General features: G+C 49.6%; 1 protein-coding gene across 1 annotated transcript; it reads right to left on the reverse strand.

Moving 5' to 3' along the window:
• Nucleotides 1-869: 869 nt before the first annotated feature.
• TRIM16 (tripartite motif containing 16) lies at nt 870-21,804 on the reverse strand. Its single transcript, XM_008686016.2, has 6 exons — nt 21,043-21,804; nt 14,591-14,686; nt 9,926-10,159; nt 6,960-7,125; nt 6,386-6,481; nt 870-2,442 (listed from the first exon to the last, which is right to left on the reverse strand). Exons 1-6 carry the CDS (start codon nt 21,541-21,543, stop codon nt 1,859-1,861), a joined length of 1,677 nt encoding a protein of 558 aa, XP_008684238.2. The 5' UTR covers nt 21,544-21,804; the 3' UTR covers nt 870-1,858.
• Nucleotides 21,805-24,788: the final 2,984 nt, after the last annotated feature.

Consider the following 24,788-nt stretch of genomic DNA (forward strand, 5'->3'; position numbering starts at 1 on the left):
TGGTTGAATCAAGCGGGTGGTGAGCATTTAGAAAATAAAGCAGCCAGTGCCAATAACCCACAGCGGTTCGATAAAACACAAGGCAGGCCAAGCTGATCTCAGTTTGTCTTTTGAGAGCAGTGTGGGACAGACGGAGCAAGGAAATGCAGACATTTCTAGACATGTCTTGATTTCTCCCTTTGGAAAAGTTCTTCCTGGTGTCTGGGGATAAAGGGCTAAAAGTGGGGTACCTTAGTATAGTTTTACCAAAGTGTAACTTACTGAATAACTAAACCCAACAGGTATCGACTGGGAGCTGCCAGATTCCATATTTGTCCCTCCCCTCATCGGTATGTATCAACACGACTAAGACTTCAGAAGAAAAGTTTACCCACTCTGTAGGTGACACCAGGCTAGGAAGGAATCAAAAGTATCTCAGCAAGCAGCAATGATGCAATGAAATTTAAAATCCAAGTAAAAAAATAATAAAAATCGAATTTAAAAAAATCCAATAAAAAATTCAAATCCTACACAGTATAAATCCTTGGATACGAATAGAGGATGGGGTCTCTGGAAATAAGACAAGCGACGTAAAGAAACGTACTCTTGAGAAAGGACCATCGGACCGTATGAGGAAGAGCCTTGCCTGACACAGTTCACAGGGAAAGACCCAGAAGTTATGAAGAAAAGTGGGAAATGCAGCATAGAAACAAGACTACTCCCCTGAAGGATGTGCAGGAGAACTGCCTGCAAATATTTGGAGGACTGTCCTCTGTTTTTTGGGTTTTTTTTTTTTTTGAGATTTTATTTATTCATTTGAAAGGGAGAGAGACAGAGAGAGCACCAGCAGGGGGAGAGGCAGGGGCAGAGGGAGAAGCAGACTCCCTGCTGAGCTGGGACTCTGAGATGGGGCTGGATCCCAGGACCCCAAGATCATGACCTGAGCCGAAGGCAGATGCTTAACCATCTGAGCCACCCAGGTGTCCCCTGAAGGACTGTCCTCTGAATGAGAAATCAGGCAAGTCCACATCACGAGGTGAGACCCTCCGCAGAGGTCATGAGGACTAAGACTCAGACACAGGAAAGACATTTCGTATCATCTTCACTATCCAAAAATAGGATGAGCTGCTGTGTGAGGTAGTGAGGTCTCAGCTGCATGGCCCAGCCAGACGGAGTGGGTGCAAAGACACTGAGGGTTTAAGAGTCTCGATGTCCATGCCGAGAAGGTCGTCATGTGGCTTATTCCCTTACACACAATACCCACGATGGAATGAGGAGGGCAGCATCGTGTAGCGGTTAAAATCTCCACATCAGCCTGCCCAGGTTCAAATCCCAGCTCTGCCACTCGCCCACCACGGGAGCGCAATGACTTTGAGCAAGTTCACTGATCCCCCCGGGGACCAAAGGTTCCCCATCTTCAAAATGAGGACGATAGGAGCCTCGACCCCCAGGGGGTTGCTGTGAAGGTGAAGTCAATGGCCACGCAGCATCCAGAACAGTGTGCGGGGTGGGGGGGGGGGGGGGGGGGGGGGGGCAGGCAATGCAAAATAGAGTTTGCAATTGATTCTGATTAGCCTGCCGTCTTTCTGATTGCTCTGAAGATTCCTGATCACCCAGCCTGGACACAGTGTGACATTCACCTGAGCAGACAGGAGAATATCACTAGAAGATGAGAAACGGGGTGTCGGTGCCTAGGGAATGCTATAACATAGAGAACAGCACAGCAGGGAGCAAAAGGGAAAAGCCAGAGACCTCTCTCCTTGCGCAGGGACCCACGGGATTCCTAAAGCCCGCTACCACCGGCGGACCTTTCCATCCCCAAGTCCCCCTTAAGATGCAAGCTGCTGCCCCGTCTTTGTGGCCAGCAAGAGTCTGGCGTCTAGGGAGCAGCCTCGGTGGAAGTTGGCATTGGCTTCTCAGGCTCCTCCCCCAGATCCACGACCCGGATGGCATTTTCCTTCTTGGAAAGCCAGAAGGCAGGGTAGACCGGCTCTGAAAACTTGCACTCAAACTTGTGAATCAGAGTCATGGCATCGGGCTCTACCCCATAGAAGGAGAGGATCCCCCCCGGAAAGTCCACGTAGATCCCCAGCCTCCGGAAAGGGCTGGCTTTGAGCGGGGTTTCCGTGTCGCTGTGCCAGGCTGTGAACTCCTTCCCGTTCCAGTGGAGGCTCCAGGAGAAGTTGTTTCCAGAAATGCAACCATTGCGCTCCTCCCCTTTCCGGTCGATGCCTTTGCACGTCAGGCCAACGTAGGTGCCCGCCCCGGAGATCTCTACCTCGAAATAGTACCTGTGGAGGTACAGGCTCTGGGGGGACAGCACCTGCCGCCAGTGCACGAACCTGCTGGGGAGGTCCGGGTAGGGATGCTCCCAGGGCGTGGTGTTGGTGACCTTGCGATTGTCCTCCTGCAGCCGGAGATACCTGTGCGCCGTGTCCGGGTCGAAGGAGACGTCGCACGCATCTGAGGGGGATACGGAGGAAGGGCAGGGAGGCAGGTCAGGAACGGACGGCTGCTCCAGACAGAACACTTCCAACCCAGCCTGCCTCCCAGGTCTGAGCAAACATCTCTCTCCTCTGCTCTGTTTACCTCGGGAAGCTGCTCCCCCGTCCCCAGAAAAGAGGTGGGAGAAAACCAGAGAACCGAGAACACAAGTCACTCCATTTCCTTCCTTTCTGAAGTTCAAATTGCTTGGCATTGACTATGTGATTTGCGGAACTGAATCAAGAAATAAAACCCACTGATTTCGTCGTTCATTCATTCGACAAATACGTATTGAAAGCCAGGCACTATTCTTCTCAGTGTTGGCAAGGGCTTGTGGGAATAGGCACTCACATTCCCACACTTGAGTCTTTCTTTCCTTATTTGACCAATATTTAGCATGGTAACCTCTCAAAAATTCCCTTAAACACATTCTCTTCCCAATCCCAGAGAATGAAAACATAATGGCACCTCCATGCACCCTGTCGCTTGAGTCACACTAAAGTTATTTTGGAAATTTCTTTGCCCCCATCCTCATCACCACCCCCCACACACACACAGACAGCCTCAAGCCCAGTAGATCCCACTTCTGTCCAAACCACTGCTTCACCCCCAGTCTAGCCCAGAATCATGCCATGCTGCTCTGTCTTGACCCCCTTCTATCCCTTGTCCACCACAGAGCCGTGTAGCATGTTTCAGGGTGTAGGCTAAGGTAAGTCATGTCACCCCAGCTTCAAGACCTTGGATGGTGCCTCTTGCCCACAGAATAAAGCAGTGACCCCTCACCCCAGGCTGCATGACTTGCCCGTGTCTCCAGCTTTGTCTTCTTCCCTCTGGCCCTTCATGGCCATGGTCCAGTCATCCCGGCCTCAGAAACGTGCAACGCTGAGCCCTCTAAGGGCTTTAGCATAGACCGTTCTCTCTGTGACATCATCATCGCCCTAACCTGAGTCTGGGGGATTCCTACTGATCCTTTCAAATTGTAGCTAAGGGTTCGTGTCCTCAAAGAGGCCCTCCGTGACTCGCCACCACTTTCTCTCAGAGCCCTCTGGCTTCTGAAGCGTCATGGTACTCCACACAATGTGTATAATCTATTTATTTATGTGTTTGTTTCATGCCTGTCTTCCTTCTAATTGATAAAACTCCACAGTTCACATGGGACTCGATCATGGGCTTCTAGCTCAGAGAAGATGTCCAGTATTTATTTCCCAATTAGCATATTCGAGCCAATTTAAAATCCATTAATATAAAAAATTGTTTGAGATTAACCCAGAGTTTTCCCAACTCCTTGGTGTCTAGGTAAGGGAAATTTTTTTTTTTTTTTGGTAAGGGAAATTCTTAGTAGGCAATGAGACCACTTTAGAAGGATAAAAAGGACACAACAATCTAAGTTAAAAGGAAAAATGAAGGGGCACCTGAGTGGTTCAGTCGGTTGACTGACCGACTCTTGATTTCGGCTCAGGTCATGGTCTCAGGGTCGTGAGATTGAGCCCTGTTTTGGGCTCTGTGTGGAATCGGCTTGAGATTCTCTCTCTCTCCCTCTCCATCTGCCCCCCTCCCCAGCGCTCTCTCTCTCTCTCTCAAAATAAATAACATCTTAAAAAAAAAAAAAAGGAAAAATGAATGTGAACTGAGGACCATAAAAAGGCATAGAGGTGCTCACTTTGGCAACATATATACTAAAATGGGAATGATGCAAAAATTGGCATAGTCCATGTACACGTGTACAATTCGTGAAGCATTCCATACTGAAACTGATACAAACTTATCTGTCAATAATATCCCAACAAATGTGTTTTAAAAAGGCATTATTTTTTAAGGATTTATTTATTTATTTTAGAGAAAGAGCGCAGGCACGAATGGTGCAGGGTATGGGGCGCCTAGGTGGCACAGCGGTTGGGCATCTGCCTTCGGCTCAGGGCGTGATCCCGGCGTTCTGGGATCGAGCCCCACATCAGACTCCTCTGCTATGAGCCTGCTTCTTCCTCTCCCACTCCCCCTGCTTGTGTTCCCTCTCTCGCTGGCTGTCTCTCTCTGTGTCAAATAAATAAATAAAATCTTTAAAAAAAAAAAAAATGAATGGTGCAGGGTCACAGGGAGAGGGAGAGAAAGAGAAGCAGACTCCCCACCAATTGGGGAGCCCGATGCAGGGCTCGATCTCATGATCCTGAGAGATCATGACCTGAGCTGAAATCAAGAGTCAGACGCCTGACCAACTGAGCCACCCAGGCACCTGAAAAAAGGCATATTTTTAAAACTATCTGCAGCTCTGTGTTCCTAAAAGTTCCCAACAGCATCAGCAGCGGACTCTGACCAACCAACTCCTTTGGCAATCCTTAGCATCCAGAGAGTAAACAATAATATTCTTCTCATCTAAGGGGACCCAGGACTTCTTGGCAAGGAGGTGACTCTATGTCTTGGGACCAGAAAATCAGAGTGGGTCTGGAATATTCTGTTAGCGCCAAAAAGCAACGATACTTTTCCCAATTTCAAGGGCAGAATGTCAATGTCTAAAGGAGAAAGAGTGGTGGGGCGCCTGGGTGGCTCAGTCGGTTCCAAGCGGCGACACTTCGTTTCGGCTCAGGTCATGATCTCAGGGTTCTGGGATCAGCCACGCATCGAGCTCCGTGCTCAGCGGGGAGTCTGCTTGGGACTCTCTCTCTCTCTCTCTGTCTCCTTCCACCCCTCTCCTGCTCTCTCTCTAAAATAAATACATAAATCTATTTAAAAAAAAAAAAAAAAAAGGCTTTAAAGGAGAAAGAGTGGCTCCCACTGGTCAAGTTGGCAACTTGAGCCACGTGACTTTGACAGGTCAAACAATCTGAGTCTATAAAAGGCTCGAAGTTCATAACAATACCCAAAATGACAACGTTGATATTGGGTATGAAAAAAGACCTCTGTAATACCAAAGAAGATAGATTATAATAGGATACATTTCATTTTTATCTTAATGTCAAGAATAAAGGGTGTTTGGTGTCTTGTATTAATTATATCTGTTTATAAAAAATACAGATATGCTTCTGGCAGGAAGTAGGAAAGAATAAATAAAGGAAATTTATGTGAGAGCGAAGAGGTCCTGAGAAAAAGTAGGAGCTGTGGCAAAAACAGGAAACAGTCCTTGGAACCTGAGGCTCCAAAAACTGGAGAAAAAGGAGGTCCAGCAGTTAGCCAATCAGCGGTCACCCTCAGAAAACAAGCAGTAACTGGATTCAACGACACGTTCCAAAGAGATTAATTTGCCAAATGTCATAAAAATGAGCCTCAACTGCACAGATGAAGTCCTGCCTCTCCTGGGAGATGACAGCACGTGGACTGGTTAAGTCTGATCGGAAACATGGTGTTTTCAAACATGCAACACATCAGGTCAATACCACATAATGACAGGACAATGGGCTACGCAGTTCTGGCCAAGCCAGACTTAAAAAGGAGTCAGCTGGTAACTAGCCAGGAGCTTCCAAAGTGCCAAGCTCATAAAGGACAGACTAAGGGACAGGACCTAGGGTGGGGGGAGACTAAGGAGACAGGGAAACATCTGTGATCCCGAATCGGACTTGGGGCCAGAAAAAGGACATTGGCTGGCACGCTTGGTGAAACCCTTGGATAATTCTATAGATTAGTTACTAGTAGTGTAGTGATGTTCTTTTCCTGGCTTTGGTCGATGTACCGTAGTTATATGAAGTGTTAGCGTTCGGGGAAGTCCGATGAAAGGTATACAAGAATTCTGTCTTGTTTTTTCAGTGCCTTTGTAAGTCTGAAATGGTCTCAAAGATGAAAAGTAAAAATAAAAATTAAAAATTAAATATCCCATTTAGGGATAGACCCGAGGTTGCAAGAGCCTGAGACTTACAGGAAAGACAGCGCTCTTGCTCCAACGAGCATTACGCTGACATCAGTAAGTGGGTAAGGGACGCTGTTTGCAACTTACATTGGAGGAACTGTTGCCTGGTGCTGGGCTCGGGTTTTGAGGTCCAATACTTGCGCTCCACAACAGCAGACACTTGAGTGCTGATATCGTACTCCTCTAGAAAATCAGAGAGTTATGAATGCATACCTGTCCAGGTGGTCAGGAGAGACTAAGAAGCAGGACTTCCCAGCCGCTCTCCCCCGGGCTCACCGGGGCGGGGGGGCGGGTAGAAAGGGCTGGACTCTAGTCATGTCAGAGACACTCATGCTCAGTGGATGATTTCTCCATGGCTGAAACAAAATACACTGGAGAGCGATCCCAACCTGACTTGGATTTCACTTAAAAGTACAAGCGTTAGCAACCTCAGGAACTAGTCAGAGAAATTCGAGCCAATTGCAGGATGTAACTAGCTCGACTTCTCTGGGTCTCAATCATAAACTAAGATCATCAAGGTGAGTGTCCGTTAGCCACCGGCCTGGCCAAAGGACGGCTTTGCAAATGAGCCATTCCCCCTGATTTCACCCTCCCTCCCCTGGCTCTCTGACACTCTGAGAAACACACATACCGTAGTGCCGGCCCAGACAGCTTTCCTTACCTTCCTTGGAGAAATCCTGGAGCTTCTCCTTGTAGCTCTGCAGCAACTGGATTAAGTGCGCTGTGGAGTCTGTGATGACCCTGCGGATGCCCGAGAGCTTGTCCTTGAGCCCGATGTAAACACTAGGGAAGGCATTGTCCTCAGTGTTCTTAAACTTGCAGTACTCCTGCAGGAGAGGAAACATGGCAGAACTTGCCTTCATTTTTGGATTTCTGAAACCAGACTGCTCTCATTACCTCACTTCCTGCATCTGTAAAATGGGTTGATGGTAACGTGGCCATCACAAAGCAGGCATAAGTAACATGTCTAGCTCAGGACCTAACAACATAGAAAAAGTTTTGGTTTTTTTTAAACTGGGAAGGTGGGCTTTTAAAAATCAAGAGATACACACAAAAAATAAACATAGAAAAATAAAAATAAAAATCAAGAGACACACACAAAAAAATTTAAAAATTAAAATCAAGAGACACTAGATGCCTGTGAGCAGCTCCAATGCACCTCCCAGACTAGGGACCAAGAACAAGAACACATTTTTTGCCAACAGTCCAAACAGCAACAGTAACATTCCTGCAACTTTCATTCCTTCCGGACTTCTTCTTCTTTTTTTTTTTTTTTAGAATTTTTAAAAAAGATTTTATTTATGTATTTGAGAGAGAGAAAGCATGGGGGTGGGGAGAAGCAGACTTCCCCCTGAGCAGGGAGCCCAACGTGGGGCTTGATCCCAGGACTCTGGGATCATGCCCCGAGCCGAAGGCAGACGCTTAATCGACTAAGCCACCCAGGCACCCCTCTTTTTTAGAATTCAAACACAAGTCACAGTATGGAAGGGAGGAGTGGAGAAGCAGGTGCAACGCTAGGAAGACCCATGAACAGGTGGTCAGACAGGAATGCTGCCTTTGCCTTGTGAGTTCAATCGGATATACAAGCTCTCTCTAATTTTTGCACTGTTGCTCATTAGAGTCTGAAAAGTGCTTTCAGGTAGATAATCAGATGAAGTTACTTAAGATTCAAAACAAGGCGGTGATCAGGAAAGGCTGCTTTCAGATGCAACACAGTATCAACATCCAAACTCAGCCAGAGCATTGCAGGGCAGACTGGATATGGCAGAAAACAGCAATGGAAAGAAAGTTGTACCAAAATGGTTAGGCAGATTCATGGAAGAGGAGAAAAAGGCCAACCCAGAGAGTCGATAGAAAGATAAACATTTTATTTGATTTTTAAAGATTTATTTATTTGAGAGAGAGAAAGAGAATGAGAGGGAGCGAGCATGAGAGGGGAAGGGTCAGAGGGAGAAGCAGACTCCCCACTGAGCAGGGACCCTAGGACTCCAGGATCATGACCTGAGCTTAAGCAACTGAGCCACCCAGGCGCCCGAAAGATAAACATTTTAACATTGTATATAGATTCAGAGCCAAACATGAGCAAAGTGGTATTTTAAATCAGTGGGGGGTGGAAAAGTGTTATTCAACACATGTCATTTCAACTGGCTCACAATTTGGAGAAAAAGACGTTAGCTTTCTACGTAAATAAGTTATCTTATACAAAAATATATACATATTAAAGTTTTCAAGTTCAAGTCCTAAAAGGAGAAAAAAAAAAGAAAAATTATTTATGTCCTCTTTGGCGGAACTCAGGATGTGGAAAGCCAAGTATTTATTCATATTTTGTTTTGATATTGAAAAGCAAGGGAAGGGACTGAAAGAGGGACATTCTTGTGAGTATGTTTGTCTGTCGTTCTCTGCCTGCTTTTCTTTCTCTCATTAAAGGGGTAACAATGGTTGTTTTCAGGTGGTAGCAGTATGAATGACAGTTTTCCTTCATCTTTCCCTGTGTTTTCCAAGTGTTTTTTCATAATAACCATTTATGTTTGTTGTAACTATAGGGGAAATTTTTCAAAAGGGCAATCAAGAAAAATTATTTGTATTTAGAGATATTAGAGCTGAAGGAGCCTTGAAAGTTATTGACTCTGGGGGCACCTGGGTGGCTCAGTCGGTTAAGTGTCTGCCTTCGGCTCAGGTCATGATCCAAGGGGTCCTGGAATTGAGCCCGGTATCAGGCTCCCTGCTCAGCGGGGCGTCTGCTTCTCCCTCTCCCTCTGCCTGCCGCTCCCTGCCGTTGTGCTCTCTGTCTCAAATAAATAATCTTAAAAAAAAAAAAGAAAGAAAGAAAGAAAGCTATTGATTCCGACCTGATTATCTGATAAACGAGGAATCTGAGACCCAGAAAGTTTAAGTGACTTAGTTAATAACTACACAGCTATCTAGTGACAGATCTGAAATGATGGGATTTATACCCGATCCCTGCAAGATTACATGTCCTTCAGATCTGGCCCTAATGTGGCTTAGTGTATAATGAATTGCCCTGTAATGAAACGTCTCCTCCGCTGGGTCTTCTTCAATCAACCATCACGCATGGCCCTCTCTGAAAGGCAAGAGGTCTCTAGCCTCACCCCTGCCAGGCACACTGATCTCAGCTCCTCACTCCCCCACCTGAAACCCTCCACCGGCGTCCATCCATGACTTCATGCAGAAGAACACAGGTCTCTCACAGCCAGATGCCTGCCTGGCCCAGCCAGCCTCACCTCCATCCCTAAGTGCCCAGCAGCTCATGCCCCATCCTTGTGAAAGCGCCTTATTCCCCAAATCAGCCGTGCTCTCTCAAACCTCTCTACCTGTGCATAGGCCATTCTCTCTCTTTGGACATGACTTACCTCCCATGACCTGGTTCCAGCCTCCCACTCTGGGAAGGCTGGCCTTCCCCTCCAGTATTCCTGTATTCTGCTAAAACCTGCTTCTCCCTGCCCCCGCAGCCCCCCATGCACCCCATTATTCAAAGAGCAGTTCCATTCCCACATGTCCCACATCTGCTACAGACCCAGCCAAGTGAGGGTGCTCCCTGGCCCTAGTGGCCTGGACGCCTCTGCCTCCGCCCTGCACCCCCCACCCTTTGACCCCTCCCCTCCTCACCTCCAGGAACAGGACGGTGTTGCTGACGGCAGCAATCCTCTCCAGCTCCTGCCTGCTCTTCTCCATCTGCGCACCCCTGTGCTCCAGGTGCGTCTTGATGCTGTTGGCCTGGCTCAGAGCGGCCTGCTCCTTCTCCTCCAAGAAGAGCATCACATCGGCCTGGGCCTTCCTCATGGCAGCGAGCAGCTCCCCAAACTGCTCCTCGGCCACCACCTTCACCTCTGACACCGACAGCTGGTGAGGGAAGGTGCAGTGAAGAAAACGTGAGCGAGGCATGCCACGTTCTCGAAGCTCAGCACACAGGACTGTGAACCCTAGGAACCCGTAAGTTAGGGAGCAATTTTCTATTGTAAAAGGAAGATTTTTTGGGGTGCCTGGCTGGCTCAGTGAAGCATCTGCCTTCGGCTCAGGTCATGATCCCAGGGTCCTGGGATCAAGCCCCACATTGGGCTCCCTGCTCAGCAGGGAGTCTGCTTCTCCCTCTCCTGCTGCCCCTCCTCCCCACCAGCGCCCTCCCTCCCCCCACCAAATAAATAAATAAATAAATAAATAAATAAAATCTAAAAGGAAGATTTTATTCTCATATGAATCCTGGGGTCCTGGAAAAAAAAAAAAAAAGGATTTACACTCCAGGGTGAATTTACTAAATGTACCATCATCAACTTCGTCTCTCATACATTTGACGCTCTCTGAGACCCCGGCAGCTCTGACAGTCTGGTGTTACCATTCAAGTGTTTGAAATCAATTCTCCTGCCAGGGAGATGCATGTATTCAGTATACTCGATAGCTATCTTTCATCCCCCCCCCCATAACTATCTTTCTTGCGGGACATTAATAATTCGACTTCTTTGTACAAATCAGTGGCGTGATCTCGCTTTCTCGGCATTTCATGACGTCAGGTTAAGCCGCCCACCGAGTCCATCAGAACTGAAAGCACGTCTAAGCATAGGGTGTCTCTATCAGGCACAAACGTTTAGGGTGTGGGTAGGTGGCCACGGCACCTGAGAGTGTGCAGGAGGAATGTGTTGTCCAAACAAAATACAAAGCAAAGTCCGTGTGATACACACTAAGGGTTTGCCTGATGGCATTTATGCATGTGCGTGTACTCTGCCCTTTCGCAGGATGGACATCCTGTATACCTGCCTTCAGTCAATATCACGTTTATAACTTCAATCCAGGTGTAAATGCTTCCCTCTGTCCTTTGGTGGTTCTTAAGGGCCGGTGCTGACAGCTCCCTCTGATACTGTCCAGCTTAAACTTCATCTAACCGTTTTGGACACACTTTCCTTTGCTCATACTCCCTTCACCTCATTCTACAGCCCGGAGCTTGTTCTTCGCCTACCTCAGCTTCCCCAATTGTCCCACCCACATCGATCCCGTCCGAGAGCAATCTGAGCAACCCCTCCGGGTGCTGTTTTCTGTTGCTCCTCCCGAGAGCAAGGGCCAGCCCTGGGCATCTACGGGGAGCTCAAACAACAGATACCTCAGAGGCTGAGGGTGCTAGGGCACCTCTGTTCCCTGGCAGGAAAGATGGGGAGGGAAGGAGGAGAATAAGGAGGGGCCTACAAAGGAAAGGACTCAGAAAGGATGGCACTCTGGGCCCAGGGCATGTGGAAGGCTTAAGGTTGGGAAGGAGATGGGAAGAAATGATGATGCCAGGTAGGAGGACCTCTGCTTGGCTGAGGACCTTGCTCGACCAGTGCTCAGGATTGCAAGCCCACAAGAATGCCTAGTGGCGGCCCGGTCTTCAGTCTAACTGGCAAGGGAGGAAGAAGGAGGAGAAAGGTAGCCAGGGGCATCTCTACGGGGGGCGGGGAGATGGGTAGAGCCTCTCTACATTGTCATTTTCATGCCAACTGCCCCATTGCTTGTTGGCTTCCTCAAGGTTGGGGCAGCTGAACAGAACTGGAAATAAAATGAGCTGGTACTGGGGACTAAGAAGGCAGATGGGAGATCTTCCCCAAATTCCTCAAGCCCAGACCGAGAAGAGCCCATGGAGAACAGCAGCCGTCATGTAAGTGCCCAACATTAAATTTGTCATCCCTGAAGCATCCATTTCAAAAGACATCCATCTGGAATAAACACATTGCCGCTGTGGTTCACAGCTAAGAGCAACACAACCGGGTAAGGAATCGGGCCACCCCCACCCGTGAAGCTCCCTCTTTCAGAATTCCCTGGGGGGGTCTAGATATCTGATCCCTTGAGTGACCCTGCCTCTTTCCGAGCCAGAATTCTTGCTCTCATGCTTTAAATAAGCCAACTAAGAATGAACCCATGAAACCCTAGACACCCAGCTTCAACCCCAATAAAGGCAGACCCCAGGTCTGTACTTTCTCGTACCCTCTCTACCTGCGACCTTGCAGAGTGGCTGTGTGGCCCTCGGGCAGTGTTCTGTGCCCTCCAGGACCTCTGAGTAATAAATCTTGTTCTTCAAAATGCCCTGCGAGTTTCTTGCTGACATGCATCCTGCAATCACAAGTTTCTCACAGAAGCACAATGCCATGAGGCTGAGAAGCAGGAGTCTAATGAGAGACTTCAGGGTTCAAATCCCCTCTTCCACCAAGACCCTCCTGAGGAAGGGTGATGGAAGGAGGCTTCAACTGATGTTGGCGGATTGACTCTTCTGCTGTCAAATGTGACCTCTCGTTCCTAAACTGTTCCATGGAGAAATACTTGTTCCTTCCATGTAAATGGAATATGCAAAGGATATTCTTTACTCCCCAAATAATGACAAATAAAGACTAAAGAGAGAAGGGGCCACAAGGATGTCAAAGTATGGAAGCTGATGGTTTAACGAGACTGAGGATGATGCACATGCCCGTAAATGTCCTGAATGTCTTAGGTTGAGGGAGCAACAATCCCAAGTTCCTGTTTCATCAGTCTGGGGGCCCCAGACAAGTCTTGTCATCTCTCTGTGTGTTCGTGTCCCTTGTACATGTTGGCTATTGTGTCTCACAATTATGAGAAAAGCTGTGTAGGGATCAAAGTGTCTGAAAAATAAAGGGCTAGAAAAAAGGCAGGCTGTTCCATGTGGTTCTCTAGATTATCAAGAGCCTGGAAATCCACAATCTCTGAAGGCTTTTAAGACTTTAAAGGGACAATTATTTTTCTTCTTTTCATAAGGTGATGTGGGTGCAAAAGAGGCGTTGATCTTTCACAGCTAGTTAGTTGTCAACACTGAGAAGGAGGAAATTAGGTTGAAATGGATACATGTGTCAGGGATGGATGGATGGATGGATGGATGGATGGATGGATGGATGGATGGAAAGGTGGATGGATGGATGGGTTGAAAGATGGATAGATGGAAAGATGGATGGATGGATGGATGGATGGATGGATGGAGGGATGGATGGATGGAGGGAGGGATGGATGGAAAGGTAGATGGATGGATGGAAAGGTGGATGGATGGATGGATGGATGGATGGATGGATGGATGGATGGATGGAAAGGCGGATGGATGGATGGATGGATGGATGGATGGATGGATGGATGGATGGAAATTTGATGGATGGATGGATGGACGGAGGGATGGATGGAGGGAGGGATGGATGGATGGAAAGGTGGGTGGGTGGGTGGGTGGATGGATGGATGGATGGATGGAAGGTGGATGGATGGATGGAAAGGTGGATGGATGGATGGATGGATGGATGGATGGATGGATGGATGGATGGAAAGNCGGATGGATGGATGGAAATTTGATGGATGGATGGATGGACGGAGGGATGGATGGAGGGAGGGATGGACGGATGGAAAGGTGGGTGGATGGATGGATGGATGGATGGATGGATGGATGGATGGATGGATGGACGGAGGGATGGATGGAGGGAGGGATGGACGGATGGAAAGGTGGGTGGATGGATGGATGGATGGATGGATGGAAATTTGATGGATGGATGGATGGAGGGAGGGAGGAAAGAAAGATAGGTAGATGGAAAGATAGATGGATGGATGGATGGATGGAATCATGCATGGTATGCAAAGTTGCTGTTGCTGACTCACTACCATAGCTTAGGTGTTTTGCATTCCTTTCTGAGTGATGGTTTGGCTTTCCACTAATGAGAAGTATTTGTGGAACTGTTTGGGTCCAGTTAGAATTAAGTGGCCATAAACCAGACAGACTAAAACCAAGTAGCCTGGCACACCATTGGCCTTTTCAAGTTACCATCCACTAATCAAGCAGTCCTCCACTCTTTTTTCTTGCTGCCAAGTCATAGGTCTGGTGACACTCACATGCAAAACACCCTCCTATGGTAAGAGAAGCCCAGACTCTGCCTGATTCCTGGAGTTCTAGCCAGATCCCCCTCTATTCCCCCCCACATTCCTTTCTCCTGGCCAAAAAAGCATATGCTACATACAATGTAAAAACAGGAATGCTGTTATTACAGGACTAATCTTGCTCCTATTCTGTATCATGAAAAAGGAAATCACTTGCCAGTTTTGAACCTAAATTTCATAGCAAAAGCCGACAGTGTGGTGAGGCCACCCCATGGTGTAGCTGCTCATATCTCTACCTACAATTCTCATTTGCCAGGAAACCCCAAGGAGCCCATGGACACAGAGGCTGGGCCTGCGACCCCGTGTCCCACAACCCCCGATAGGCCTGGCTGAGCCTGCAGCAGCGGACAGGTGTGCTGATGTGCGGCAGGGGACCCAGAGAAGCCTTACCAAAACGGATTTGTGATTGGCTTGGAGCCTGGCGATGGCGTTTTCATTCAACCTGAGTTTCCGTTCCAGCTCTAACTGGGTGTCCCGAAGCTCAGCCTAAGAAGAGGGAAGAACGGCATTAAGGAGTGCACACAGAATGTCCGCAGGGGCGATGGCGCCATCCGCCCTTCTGGCATGGAAAGGAGAATCTGACCTTGGGAGCTGCCTCAGAAGCCAGCCGGGAGGGTCCTAAATGGACAGGAAGGGTCAGCTGTGTGCCAGAGCCTCCTGGGGCTGAACTCGGCACAAATCAGCTTAAACTACCATAAGAACTTACGTGGTGCTGCGCGGGTCACCACCTCCAGCATTTAGATGTATCTCCTATCGCCCTGACCACACCCACGTTAGCTAAGTACCAATATCCCCATTTCACAGATGACGCAATCAAGCTACCCAGTCAAGGTCACGCAGTTCAACAGTGGAGTTCGGCCCAGCCACGCTGCCCCCAAAATAACCTAACAAGGAATACGAGCTGGAGCAAAGGGTGGGGACACCAGCTTTTCTACTTAGCAGCTGCTCCTTTGGAAAAATCTACTTAACGTCTCCAGACTTCCATTTCTTCACCTGCAAAATGGGGTAACTAAAGCACCCAACCCAAGGGGTTTTGTGAGGACTGAATGAGATAGCGTGCGTTAATTCGAATTTGCTCCAGTAGCTGGCACACTGTGTGTGGTCCACCAATGTCGGCCATCATGGGGGCCCTTCTTCCAGGTTATTGCTACTGATGAGGGAGCAGAAGGCTGGCTGAAGACAAAGCATAAGCTTAAACCCCACAACCTCCCCCCCCCCCACCTCCCACTCCAGGGTGGGACAGGTGTTACACTTTTCCAGGGATCTTGCAACTGTCTTAATGTTAATACCTTGCTAGGGGGAAAACAACCTTAACTTGACAATGGCAAGAACCTGGTATCCAGTAGGTCAGTCCTCTTTAGCACATGAAAGTTCTTTTGAAACCTCCCTTTTCCTTATTCCCCCCAACTCCCAAGTATATAATCACCACTCTTCAAGGTCCCAGGGCAGCTGCTCATTTTGCCCTCGGGTTCTGTCCCCGGGCTTTAATAAAACCACCATTTTGCACCAAGGACGTCCCAAGAATTCTTTCTTGGTCCTCGGCTCCGGACCTCACCCCACTGAACCTCACCTACATTCCACAACCACATCACTACCATGGCTGTTTTCCATCATACGCTCATCACTCCTGGAGGCAGGCTAGCCCTCCAGCCTGGGCAAGTGGCTGCCTGAGACCCTCCGGTTTGCCTGCTCTGACCCCACTGCCTTCTTCACTCTTCCCTCCGGAGGCTCCCGAAACACTTTCTGCCAAGAAGTGTGCCAAGGCCCAAAGCCTAAAACTTTGCAGCCCTCAGAGGCCCTCCCAGGGCATGAGTCAGCAAAAAAAGAAAAGACTAGCTTTAAATGCTTTCAGTAGGTTTTATCAGCAACGGAAGCAGCATGTTTGCGCCCTAAGGGAACTCAGACGGCATCAATGTCCTCTGCTTTTTCCCCACCGAAGCCTGGGGGGAGTTCCAGGCCCCCCAGGGAGGGTAGCCCAAGCAGGCCCAAGGCCTCACCACCCTGCAGAAAGCAGGTAACTTTGTTTCGTTTTGTTTTGCTCAGATCTGGGGTGCTGACATGGAGCTGAGGGAGCCCAGTGACCCATGCCCCCACCCCTGAAACCTGCTTGGGGGTGGGGGGATGGGTCTGGCCTATTTAGGGGCAGTGGTGGAAGGGGGGGAAAGGGAGGAAAAGGGGGGAAACGTGAGTGCTTGTTTAAAGCTGGTGAAGGCACAACCCAACACACCCTGGCAAGGGGCACGGGCAGCCCCAGCAGGATCCAGAGGCACAGGGAGATTCTCAGAGAGTAGCCAGGGAGGGGGCGCTCTCCCTTGCCTGCAGATTGCCATAAAAGGAGAAAAGGACTCCTGAGTACCTAATGGGACTTCTCCGAGTGAGTCACCCCAAGGGAAGGCACTCCGGATTACTACAAAAGGTGGGGCCACTTTGGGAGACCTGTATCTCCAGTTATTCCTGTTCCTAGAAAATGACAGGGTGCCTCAGGCTCTGGCTTTAGGGTTTCCCATGTCAGCCATACACACATCTCAGGCCAGGGTGGATGGGGTCGGCACGAAAGCGGGACAGTGGTGCCAGTGAGTGCAGACAGCCCTGTACTGAAGGGCATGGAGGGTCCTGCCAGCTTCAGCAAGGTAATGACAAGTGTCAAAAGGTACAATATTTGGGGTGTGAAGGCCTGCCATTGCTGGCCATCTGATCTCTGTCAAATCACTGAGCTTCTCCCCTGGTGCAGGGGCCACAGGAATGCATTAACATAATTGTTCTTGCTTCTATCTACAGGGGAAGGTGGTACCCAGAGGTTAGGGGTCAGACTTGGGGTTAGAGATGCAAATAGGAAGAGCAGAGGGAAGGAGAAGACAGAAAATTCCAGGCAGTCCAGGTTCCTCTGTATTTCCATCCGCACAATGGTAGCCCTTCTGGGGAGTGCATTTGGTAGACTAGAGTTCCACCTGGGCGGACTTCATTCCTCAGCCAATTGGTCTAGAACCTACCACATGCCAGTGCAGTCAAATAGGACACCCTCCCTGCTCTGGAAAGACATACAGTCTGGTAGAATGTGTAAGAATAAAACAAGTTATGTAATACCAAGTTCAAGGCGTTCCTCAGAATTTCTAGAAGAAATTCTTTTCCTGGGTGCCCTCGAACCATCCGTGTTGTGGCCACCAGCAAATAGGCTATGAACAGTACTGGTTAACTGTTCTCCAGAGATGCATGAATACCTGTGGCTTGCAGAAACTTGGCTCCTGCTCTGCAAGGAGACTGTGTTCCCAGGCCACTTCTAGTCCTGAACCTTCTGGAACCGATGCTGAGGCTGAATATAACATGGCCTGTCACTAGTGGACCCATGATCTAAGACAGATCTTCCCACCTCCAAGAACCCTGCCCTGCCTTCTCTCCTGATGACAACTCCCTCCTGGACCGTGTAGCAGTTCTGTTGCCTCAGCCCTTTGGCACTCCAGGGAGCTGTGGAAGTTGCCTTGGCTTCCTTGTTCGAGTCCAAGCTCCCTGAGGACAGGCAGTGTGGTCTCACACTGAGGCCACTGGAAGCAATCAATGATGTCTGATAAGCTTGAGGAAGAACAGGAGTGAACCGGGGTCAGAACAAACAAGGGAATGGCCGAAGGAGTCCAAGTTTTATCAGGCATTGCATACATGCACACACGTACACAGCAAGGCCTGCTGATCTTAAAAGCAAACGGGCCTGGGGCGCCTGAGTGGCTCAGTCATTAAGCGTCTGCCTTTGGCTCAGGGCATGATCCCAGGGTCCTGGGATCGAGCCCCACATCGGGCTCCCTGCTCTGCTGGGAGCCCGCTTTTTCCTCTCCCACTCCCCCTGCTTGTGTTCCCTATCTCACTGGCTATCTCTTTCTCTGTCAAATAAATAAATAAAAATCTTAAAAAAAAAAAAGCAAAGGGGCCTTAGAAAGCTGGCCTGGGACGGAGAGAAGACCCCATCAGGAAGAACCAGGATCTGGTAGACCAGCAGGATAGAACATATATCAAAGAGCACCCACCCTCCAAAATCCAGAGTTTTGCCCACTGGCATAGCTAGAGACCAGAGAAGCTTCAGGAGGGCCTCCCTTGGTTAACTGAGAAGGAAGTGGCTCTGTGGATCTGATGCAGGATCTTAGCTGCTTTGTGTCCTTGTGACTGACCCTGCCATTTACACTTTCCTACAACAACATGCCTGCTTAAGTAATTAGCCCTTAACACGATCCAAAGTGACCTTCAGTGAGTGACTCCAGCAGGCTGGGGCTAGCTGAAGGGGACACAAGGCTTCTGGAGCCTTCCTTATGCCTAGTAAAGCTTTCAAAATAATCCTAGGGGCATTTGCAGTTTCATCAAGCCACCGTGTCTTCTAGGCTGGTCTCTTGGGCTCCTTGCTGAGAAATCTTTTGCTCCTAAGATTTGGCGGAGCCCCCTAGAGTGTGGCTGCACTTAGGAAGGAAACTTGCTCTCTGAGCCAAAAACAAGGACATAGGAGAGAAATGGTGAGAGCTCTCTTAGAGCAGAAGGGCGGAGATTTTGAACGGGGGTCCTCATCAAATACCTGGGGTCTGAGGCTGTTGGATTGTACCTGTAACCATGATTGCTTTTCAACACCAAAAATTGCTCTGGGGCCCCTTACCCAGTTTTTTACTTTACCCTACACAGCTCTCCCTGAGGATGCCTGAACTTAGGGTTCCATAAATGCTCTACATAATAACTCTTCCTGCTCGGAATTACAATCACCCTAACTCTGTTTAAAATTCATATTGTATCCATGCTGTCATAGACACAAAGCGTCTGAAAGAAAACAAAAGAGAGTAGATAGTGGTGTTTGTCTGAGGAAGGAGGTGGGGGGGGATGCAGGCTAGAGGGAGACCTTTCCCTGAAATGATCTATTGCAATGTTTGGTGGAGATTGCTTTTCAACATGTATATACAAAAGTTTTTTCAGGGGCGCCTGGGTGGCACAGCGGTTAAGCGTCTGCCTTCGGCTCAGGGCATGATCCCGGCGTTATGGGATGGAGCCCCACATCGGGCTCCTCCGCTATGAGCCTGCTTCTTCCTCTCCCACTCCCCCTGCTTGTGTTCCCTCTCTCGCTGGCTGTCTCTGTCTCTGTCGAATAAATAAATAAAAATCTTAAAAAAAAATAAAAAAAAAATAATAAGTTTTTCCAGTTAAATACAGTAACATTCAGATATTATACCCAAAGAGAACAGCAGTACACTTTGTCTTGGTATCTCTACTGTATGTATGGCAGGAATTTGGTACCAAATTTTTTTTGGTACCAAAAAAAAAAAAGAAGTAAAGTTATAATATTGACATCTTGGGATCCTTCACTCACGTTCCCTAGGTAGGGCGGCTTTCCAAAAGCTTCCATTCCTCACTCCGTGACTTAGTTGTGTGTATGAGTTGGGCAAAATGTGAAGATAAAAAGAATTGCCACCCGGTAGAGTTATCTGAGGAATGAGAGTTATCTGAATGAGGAAATCCACAGAAAGCATTTGGCACAAGGCAGTGCTCAACCGGGACCATTTTGCTCAACTCTGTCCAGAGTTTTCCTTTTGACCCGTCTGTTGATACGAGCCTCTCCATGGTTACGGAAGAGTATTATACTGAGTGGCAGCAAACTGCTTTCCTGACAGGACATTTCCCTGATGCCGGAAACACTGGAAGCCGTTGGCAAGTGGCTCCCTGCACTGGGAATGGTGACTCATTGGCATCTGGAATACAGAGCTTTCCAGAACAATGGCCACTAACACTGGATAAAAGCTGTGCCTAAGAAAGGACATGGAGGAGGGCCTGGCAAGTAAAGTGCCCTTCCCAGAAAGCCCTTCCCTCTGCTGCCCAGGAACATTGGACCAAGGAGTTGTGGGGTTCCCTCCCTGTGCAGCGCAAACAGGGAGCTGACAGCAGGATGACCGTAAGGAATGTGGGAGAAAAGTCAACTGCACTGCCCTACTGAGGGGGGGGGAAATGTACTCCTGAAAAGTCAAAGTATGAGAAACAAAGAATACAAAGTAGCTAAATCCACTCCCAAGAACTTCCCCATGCTCTCCGCTTAAAGGCAAAGAAAAGCTGGTTGTTCTAGAAACAGCTTCCCTATCTGATGGGAATAAAATTACAGGCTCTGAGCATGGTGTTTCTTAGTCCCTCATGATACCTCCATCTGATGAGGAACTTCTAGTTTCCCGATGTTAAGCCGTCCTTGACATTGTACCTGGAGGTTAAGTGTCCAATTCTAGGCTACCTTAGCATTTCTCAAGCTCTCGGATTTCACACCGGATTGTCTCTAAAGGAGCCCTTTCTACCAGTCTCCCGTTTGGGGTAAAGGGGAAAAAGAGAAATTAGGTGAGAGGTTTGACTTTTTTCTCTTGAATTCCTGCCAAGGCTTACATTTCATTAATTGCCACACATTAAGTGAAAGGTTTGACTTTTTTCTCTTGAATTTCTGCCAAGGCTTACATTTCATTAATTGCCGCACAGATCCAGCCAGAAGGAGACGTCACTGCCCTAAGCCCCAGAATTCCTGTATCCCGCACCCAAACATGCATCCATCACCGAAAGCTGAATGACAGATAGGAAACTAGCAAGCGTGAGGTGAGACAGACACACATGGGGATAGTATAGGGACAGCCAGATGGAGATGGGAGCAGAGGGACCCACTTCGGTTTCCAAAGCCAAGTGCAACAGATATTTACCCTGGACGCACAGCCAGGTACTAAGGCTAAAGTCCTTGTCAGGACTCAGAGCACAGAAGTGAAGTCGGGAGCCCCAGGAGCTGTGGCGGTGGGCCAGCCTCTCCCCGGGCATGCCATCTCCCCACCTCCCTCCCCTGGATGGACCCCAGCACTCGCCTCCTTGTCCCTGCGGGCAGCGTCCAAGGAGACCGAGGCGTGGCCCTTGTGCTCGTCCTGGCCACACTCCTGGCAAATGCACTGGCCATCGGGGCGGCAGAAGGCGACCAGGGGGCTGTGGTGGGCAGGGCAGGTGCGCAGGTCCCGGTCCTTCACAGGCTCGGTCAGCTGGTGGCTGTGCAGTTTGCTGTTCTCCTGGTGAGGCCGCAGGTGCTCCTCGCAATAATTCACCATGCAGGTCAGGCAGGACTTCACCGCCTTCACCCTGCCGGTCCCGAGGCAGAAGTCACACAGGATCTCCGCCTCCCCCTCGCCGTCAGGATCCCCCTGCCCTGCAGAGCTGCTGCCCTGTCCCTCCGTCTCCCCCTGAGGGCTCCCTGGGGAGCCCATGTCCTCTTCTTCGGCAGCGCTGCCCGACCCAGAGTCTGGGCTGACAGTGGCCAGAGGGTGAGCGGTGATGCCGGGCAGGGGCCCTGGAGCCATCAGATCCAACTCAGCCATCTGGAAGGCTCTGGCGCCCAAGCTGTCCTTCCTCTGCCCCTTGGCCCAGGATCTTGTGGGGCCCAAGTCAGACGAGAAAACCACGCCTAAGTGATTGCAGCTGTCACAGGAGTTTAACTGTTTCCGCCCTCCCGGAGGAAGCTCAGTTAGTCATTACTCGGCTCCGGGCTCGGACGGCCGCCAGCTGCAGTGATGACAAGGCAGCTAGGTTATTGAGGCTGAGGACAGCCGCTCTGTCTCCCCAGTGGCTCAGGCCCCTCCTCGGGTCCAGCCCCGAAACTTATATTCTTGCGTGAAATCATTCGCACCCCATAGGCTCAGCCGCAGACCACGTGTGTCTGTGGCCGCTCTCAGATTCCTGAGCTCTGCTGGAGAAAGCCTGTGTTCCTTTATGGGGCTTCACAGGCTACGTTTTTCGTTTGCATTTTTTAAAGGGATCTAAAATGTAAGGACTTCGGCGATAGGACAGCCCTTCATCCCTTCCCACCTCATAGAACTGGACAGGAGGCACTGGGAAAAGGAGGATATGTGCCCCTGACCCTGACCTTATCCATACCACCTCCTTGCAAATAAGTGCTCAGGAGGGATCAGAGGGTCGGGGAAGAACATGTCTCCTTCCACACAAAGCTCCATTCAGATAGCTCTCCCAGGCTACACGTCCCACCCATGGTTCCTAGAAAGAGGTGTGTACCAAGCAACAGCCCCTTTGCCCACTTAATAGGGTGTGCCTGGACACAGAGTTTCCTTGTGTGCCGTAATAACAGAGTACCACAGACTGGTTGATACAAACCACAGAAATTAATTTTCTCATAGTTCTGGAGGCTAAAATCTAAGATCTAGTGCTCAGCAGGGTTGGTCTCTTCTGAGGTCTCTCTCTTTGGCTTATAGATGGCCGTCTTCTCCCTCTGTTTTCACATGGCCTTCCCTTTGTGTCTCTGTGTCCTGATCTCCTCTTCTAATAGAGACACCAGTCATACAGGATTAGGGCCCACCCTAGTGACCTCCTCTTAATTACCACTTTCAAGACCCTGTCTCCAAATACAATCACATGATGAGGTCCTGGGGATTAGGAGTTCAGCATATGAATTTGGGAGAGAAAGACACAATTCAGCCCAGAACACATGGCCGGAGGATGGGACCGGAAGCATCTAGCTCCTTAAAAGAAAGGAGCTCCCAGGCATCACCACCGGGTGGGAGTACACGGTGGGCTTAGTATCTGCCAGACGGGCACCAAGGGACCCAGGATGATTCCAGGGTGCCTGGACCCCAACACCTGTATCCTGGAAAGTTTCTACAACTCCCCGCCCCGCCCGCCCCGAATTTTTTCAGATATACTCAAAGGAATTTGGAAAGCTTACGAAACAGAGAAAGAATGGGGGAGGGGGCCCTGGTCCAGTTCATCCCTGAGATCCGGGGTTGAGGTGGCTCCAAGACATGGCACCCCCTGTGGCTCTCCACCCCACCCCACCCCACCCCTGAGCGCTACAGGATCTAGGTTAAACCAGATAAACCAAGGGACGGTCCAAAAATTCAAGAACTCTAGAGGCTGCTCAAAGTTGAAGGGCATTAAGACTGTAAAAATCTATCTCGGCCACAGCTCTGTTGTCCACAGAATATTCGTATCATGATTGCTTAAAAGCAGCCCTTTTAGCAATATGAAGTTCCCTAAGTGTCGCTGTCCTGAATGATGTGGTCCACTGTTGAAGAGCCCCCGGAAGAGGTTTCCCTGCATTTAAATCCACGGTTTTTAGATCTCCAGCCAGGAGGGAAAGGAGCTGGTTTCTGCAGGCTCGCACTGGTCTCAGGGGTAGCAGATCAGGCTGCTTTCCCTTCCATTCCTTTTTCAGAATGACCTGGTGCTAGAGCTGAGCTGGTCCGCCCACAGGCACAGAGCCTTTGATCTTTCTGCAGAGGAGGAGGGAAAGTGGCCAGAGCCTCCAGGGCTGATCCAGGGACATTAAAACAGTCTGGTGTCCACCTGGCCTCTCCCATTCATTCCTTCATCCTATTCCCACCCTCTCTCCTTTCATGAACTGTTTCCTGCCCATCCCTCCTCTACTGCCAATCCTATAGGGCAGCTCGAGGGCCTACTCCATTCCGCACTGGGGAGCCTAAGCTAGCAGATTGGCCGCAGAGGCGTGGAAAACAGGAAATCTGAATTTCGGTCCCGCCTGGCCTGAGAAAAGCCTTTGTCCCCACAACACCCGAGTTTCCCCACCCATAAAATGGGCATGTCAGCCTGAGTCAGGGTGGCAAAGAGATTCCTGGTTTCGCACTCTGGGGCACTGTGTTGTCTCTGACTCCCTGTCTGAGCTTCTTGGGAGAGTGCAAGCCCTCTGGAGGCCCACCTCTAGATGGCCACAGAATTCGCCACAGCTTCCGGATCCCTTCCACTGCCAGGCCTTGAAGCCGAGCCTTCCAGATGACAGTAGCCCTGAGCTCTGACCCTCTTCCGGGGGATCTGACGTGTGTCATTGTGCCTCAAATACCCTGGTTCAACACTTCAGCACCAGAAGATTGCAGCTAACGTCAAGCAGATCTTTGAAACTCGAAATCCCTGTTGCACCAAGTGCCCCCCACCCATTATCTCCCCTTTCCTCCTGCTGCAGCCCAGGGGCGCCCAACATCCTTAGTCTTTCTTAGACAGTTCCTTCTGCTTCCTTGACTTAAGCGATGTTTGGCTTCCCCCAAAGCTTCCTGCCACCTCTCAACTGGCACTCTTGCTTCTCTCACCCCTACAAATGACAGAGCCAAGGCGGGCTGGGCGTCCTCCTCACTCGCAATCACAACGTGCACACTGTCCCCCCAGCCCTCCCATCAAGCTGGCTCCCCTGATGCTCATACGCCGCCCCTCCCCAGCCTTCCCATCAGGCCCCTTACTCAGGGGAGACTGCAGCTCCTGGACCACAGCCTCCCTCTCCACCCCAGCCCTGTCACCATTCTCACGACCTGTACCGCTGCAAGCTTCTAGAGCCACGCCATTGCTGGGGACCTTTGCCACAGCCACACCCCCTACAGTCACAAGGGCAATTTATTTTTATTTTTATTTTTTTTACTGTGGTGAAATACACATCACATAAAACTGACCATCCTTAACTGTTTTTGAGTATGCAGTTCTGTGGCATTAAGTACACACACACTGTTGGCGGCCATCCCCACCGTCCATCTCCAGAACCCCTTTCGTCTTCCCCAACTAACGCTCTGTCCCCGTTCAAGCCTAACTCCCCATCCCTCCACTCCCCCCC

The sequence above is a fragment of the Ursus maritimus genome, unplaced genomic scaffold (genome assembly GCF_017311325.1).
Source record: "Ursus maritimus isolate PB19 unplaced genomic scaffold, ASM1731132v1 scaffold_14, whole genome shotgun sequence".
In the NCBI taxonomy this organism is placed as follows: domain Eukaryota; kingdom Metazoa; phylum Chordata; class Mammalia; order Carnivora; family Ursidae; genus Ursus; species Ursus maritimus.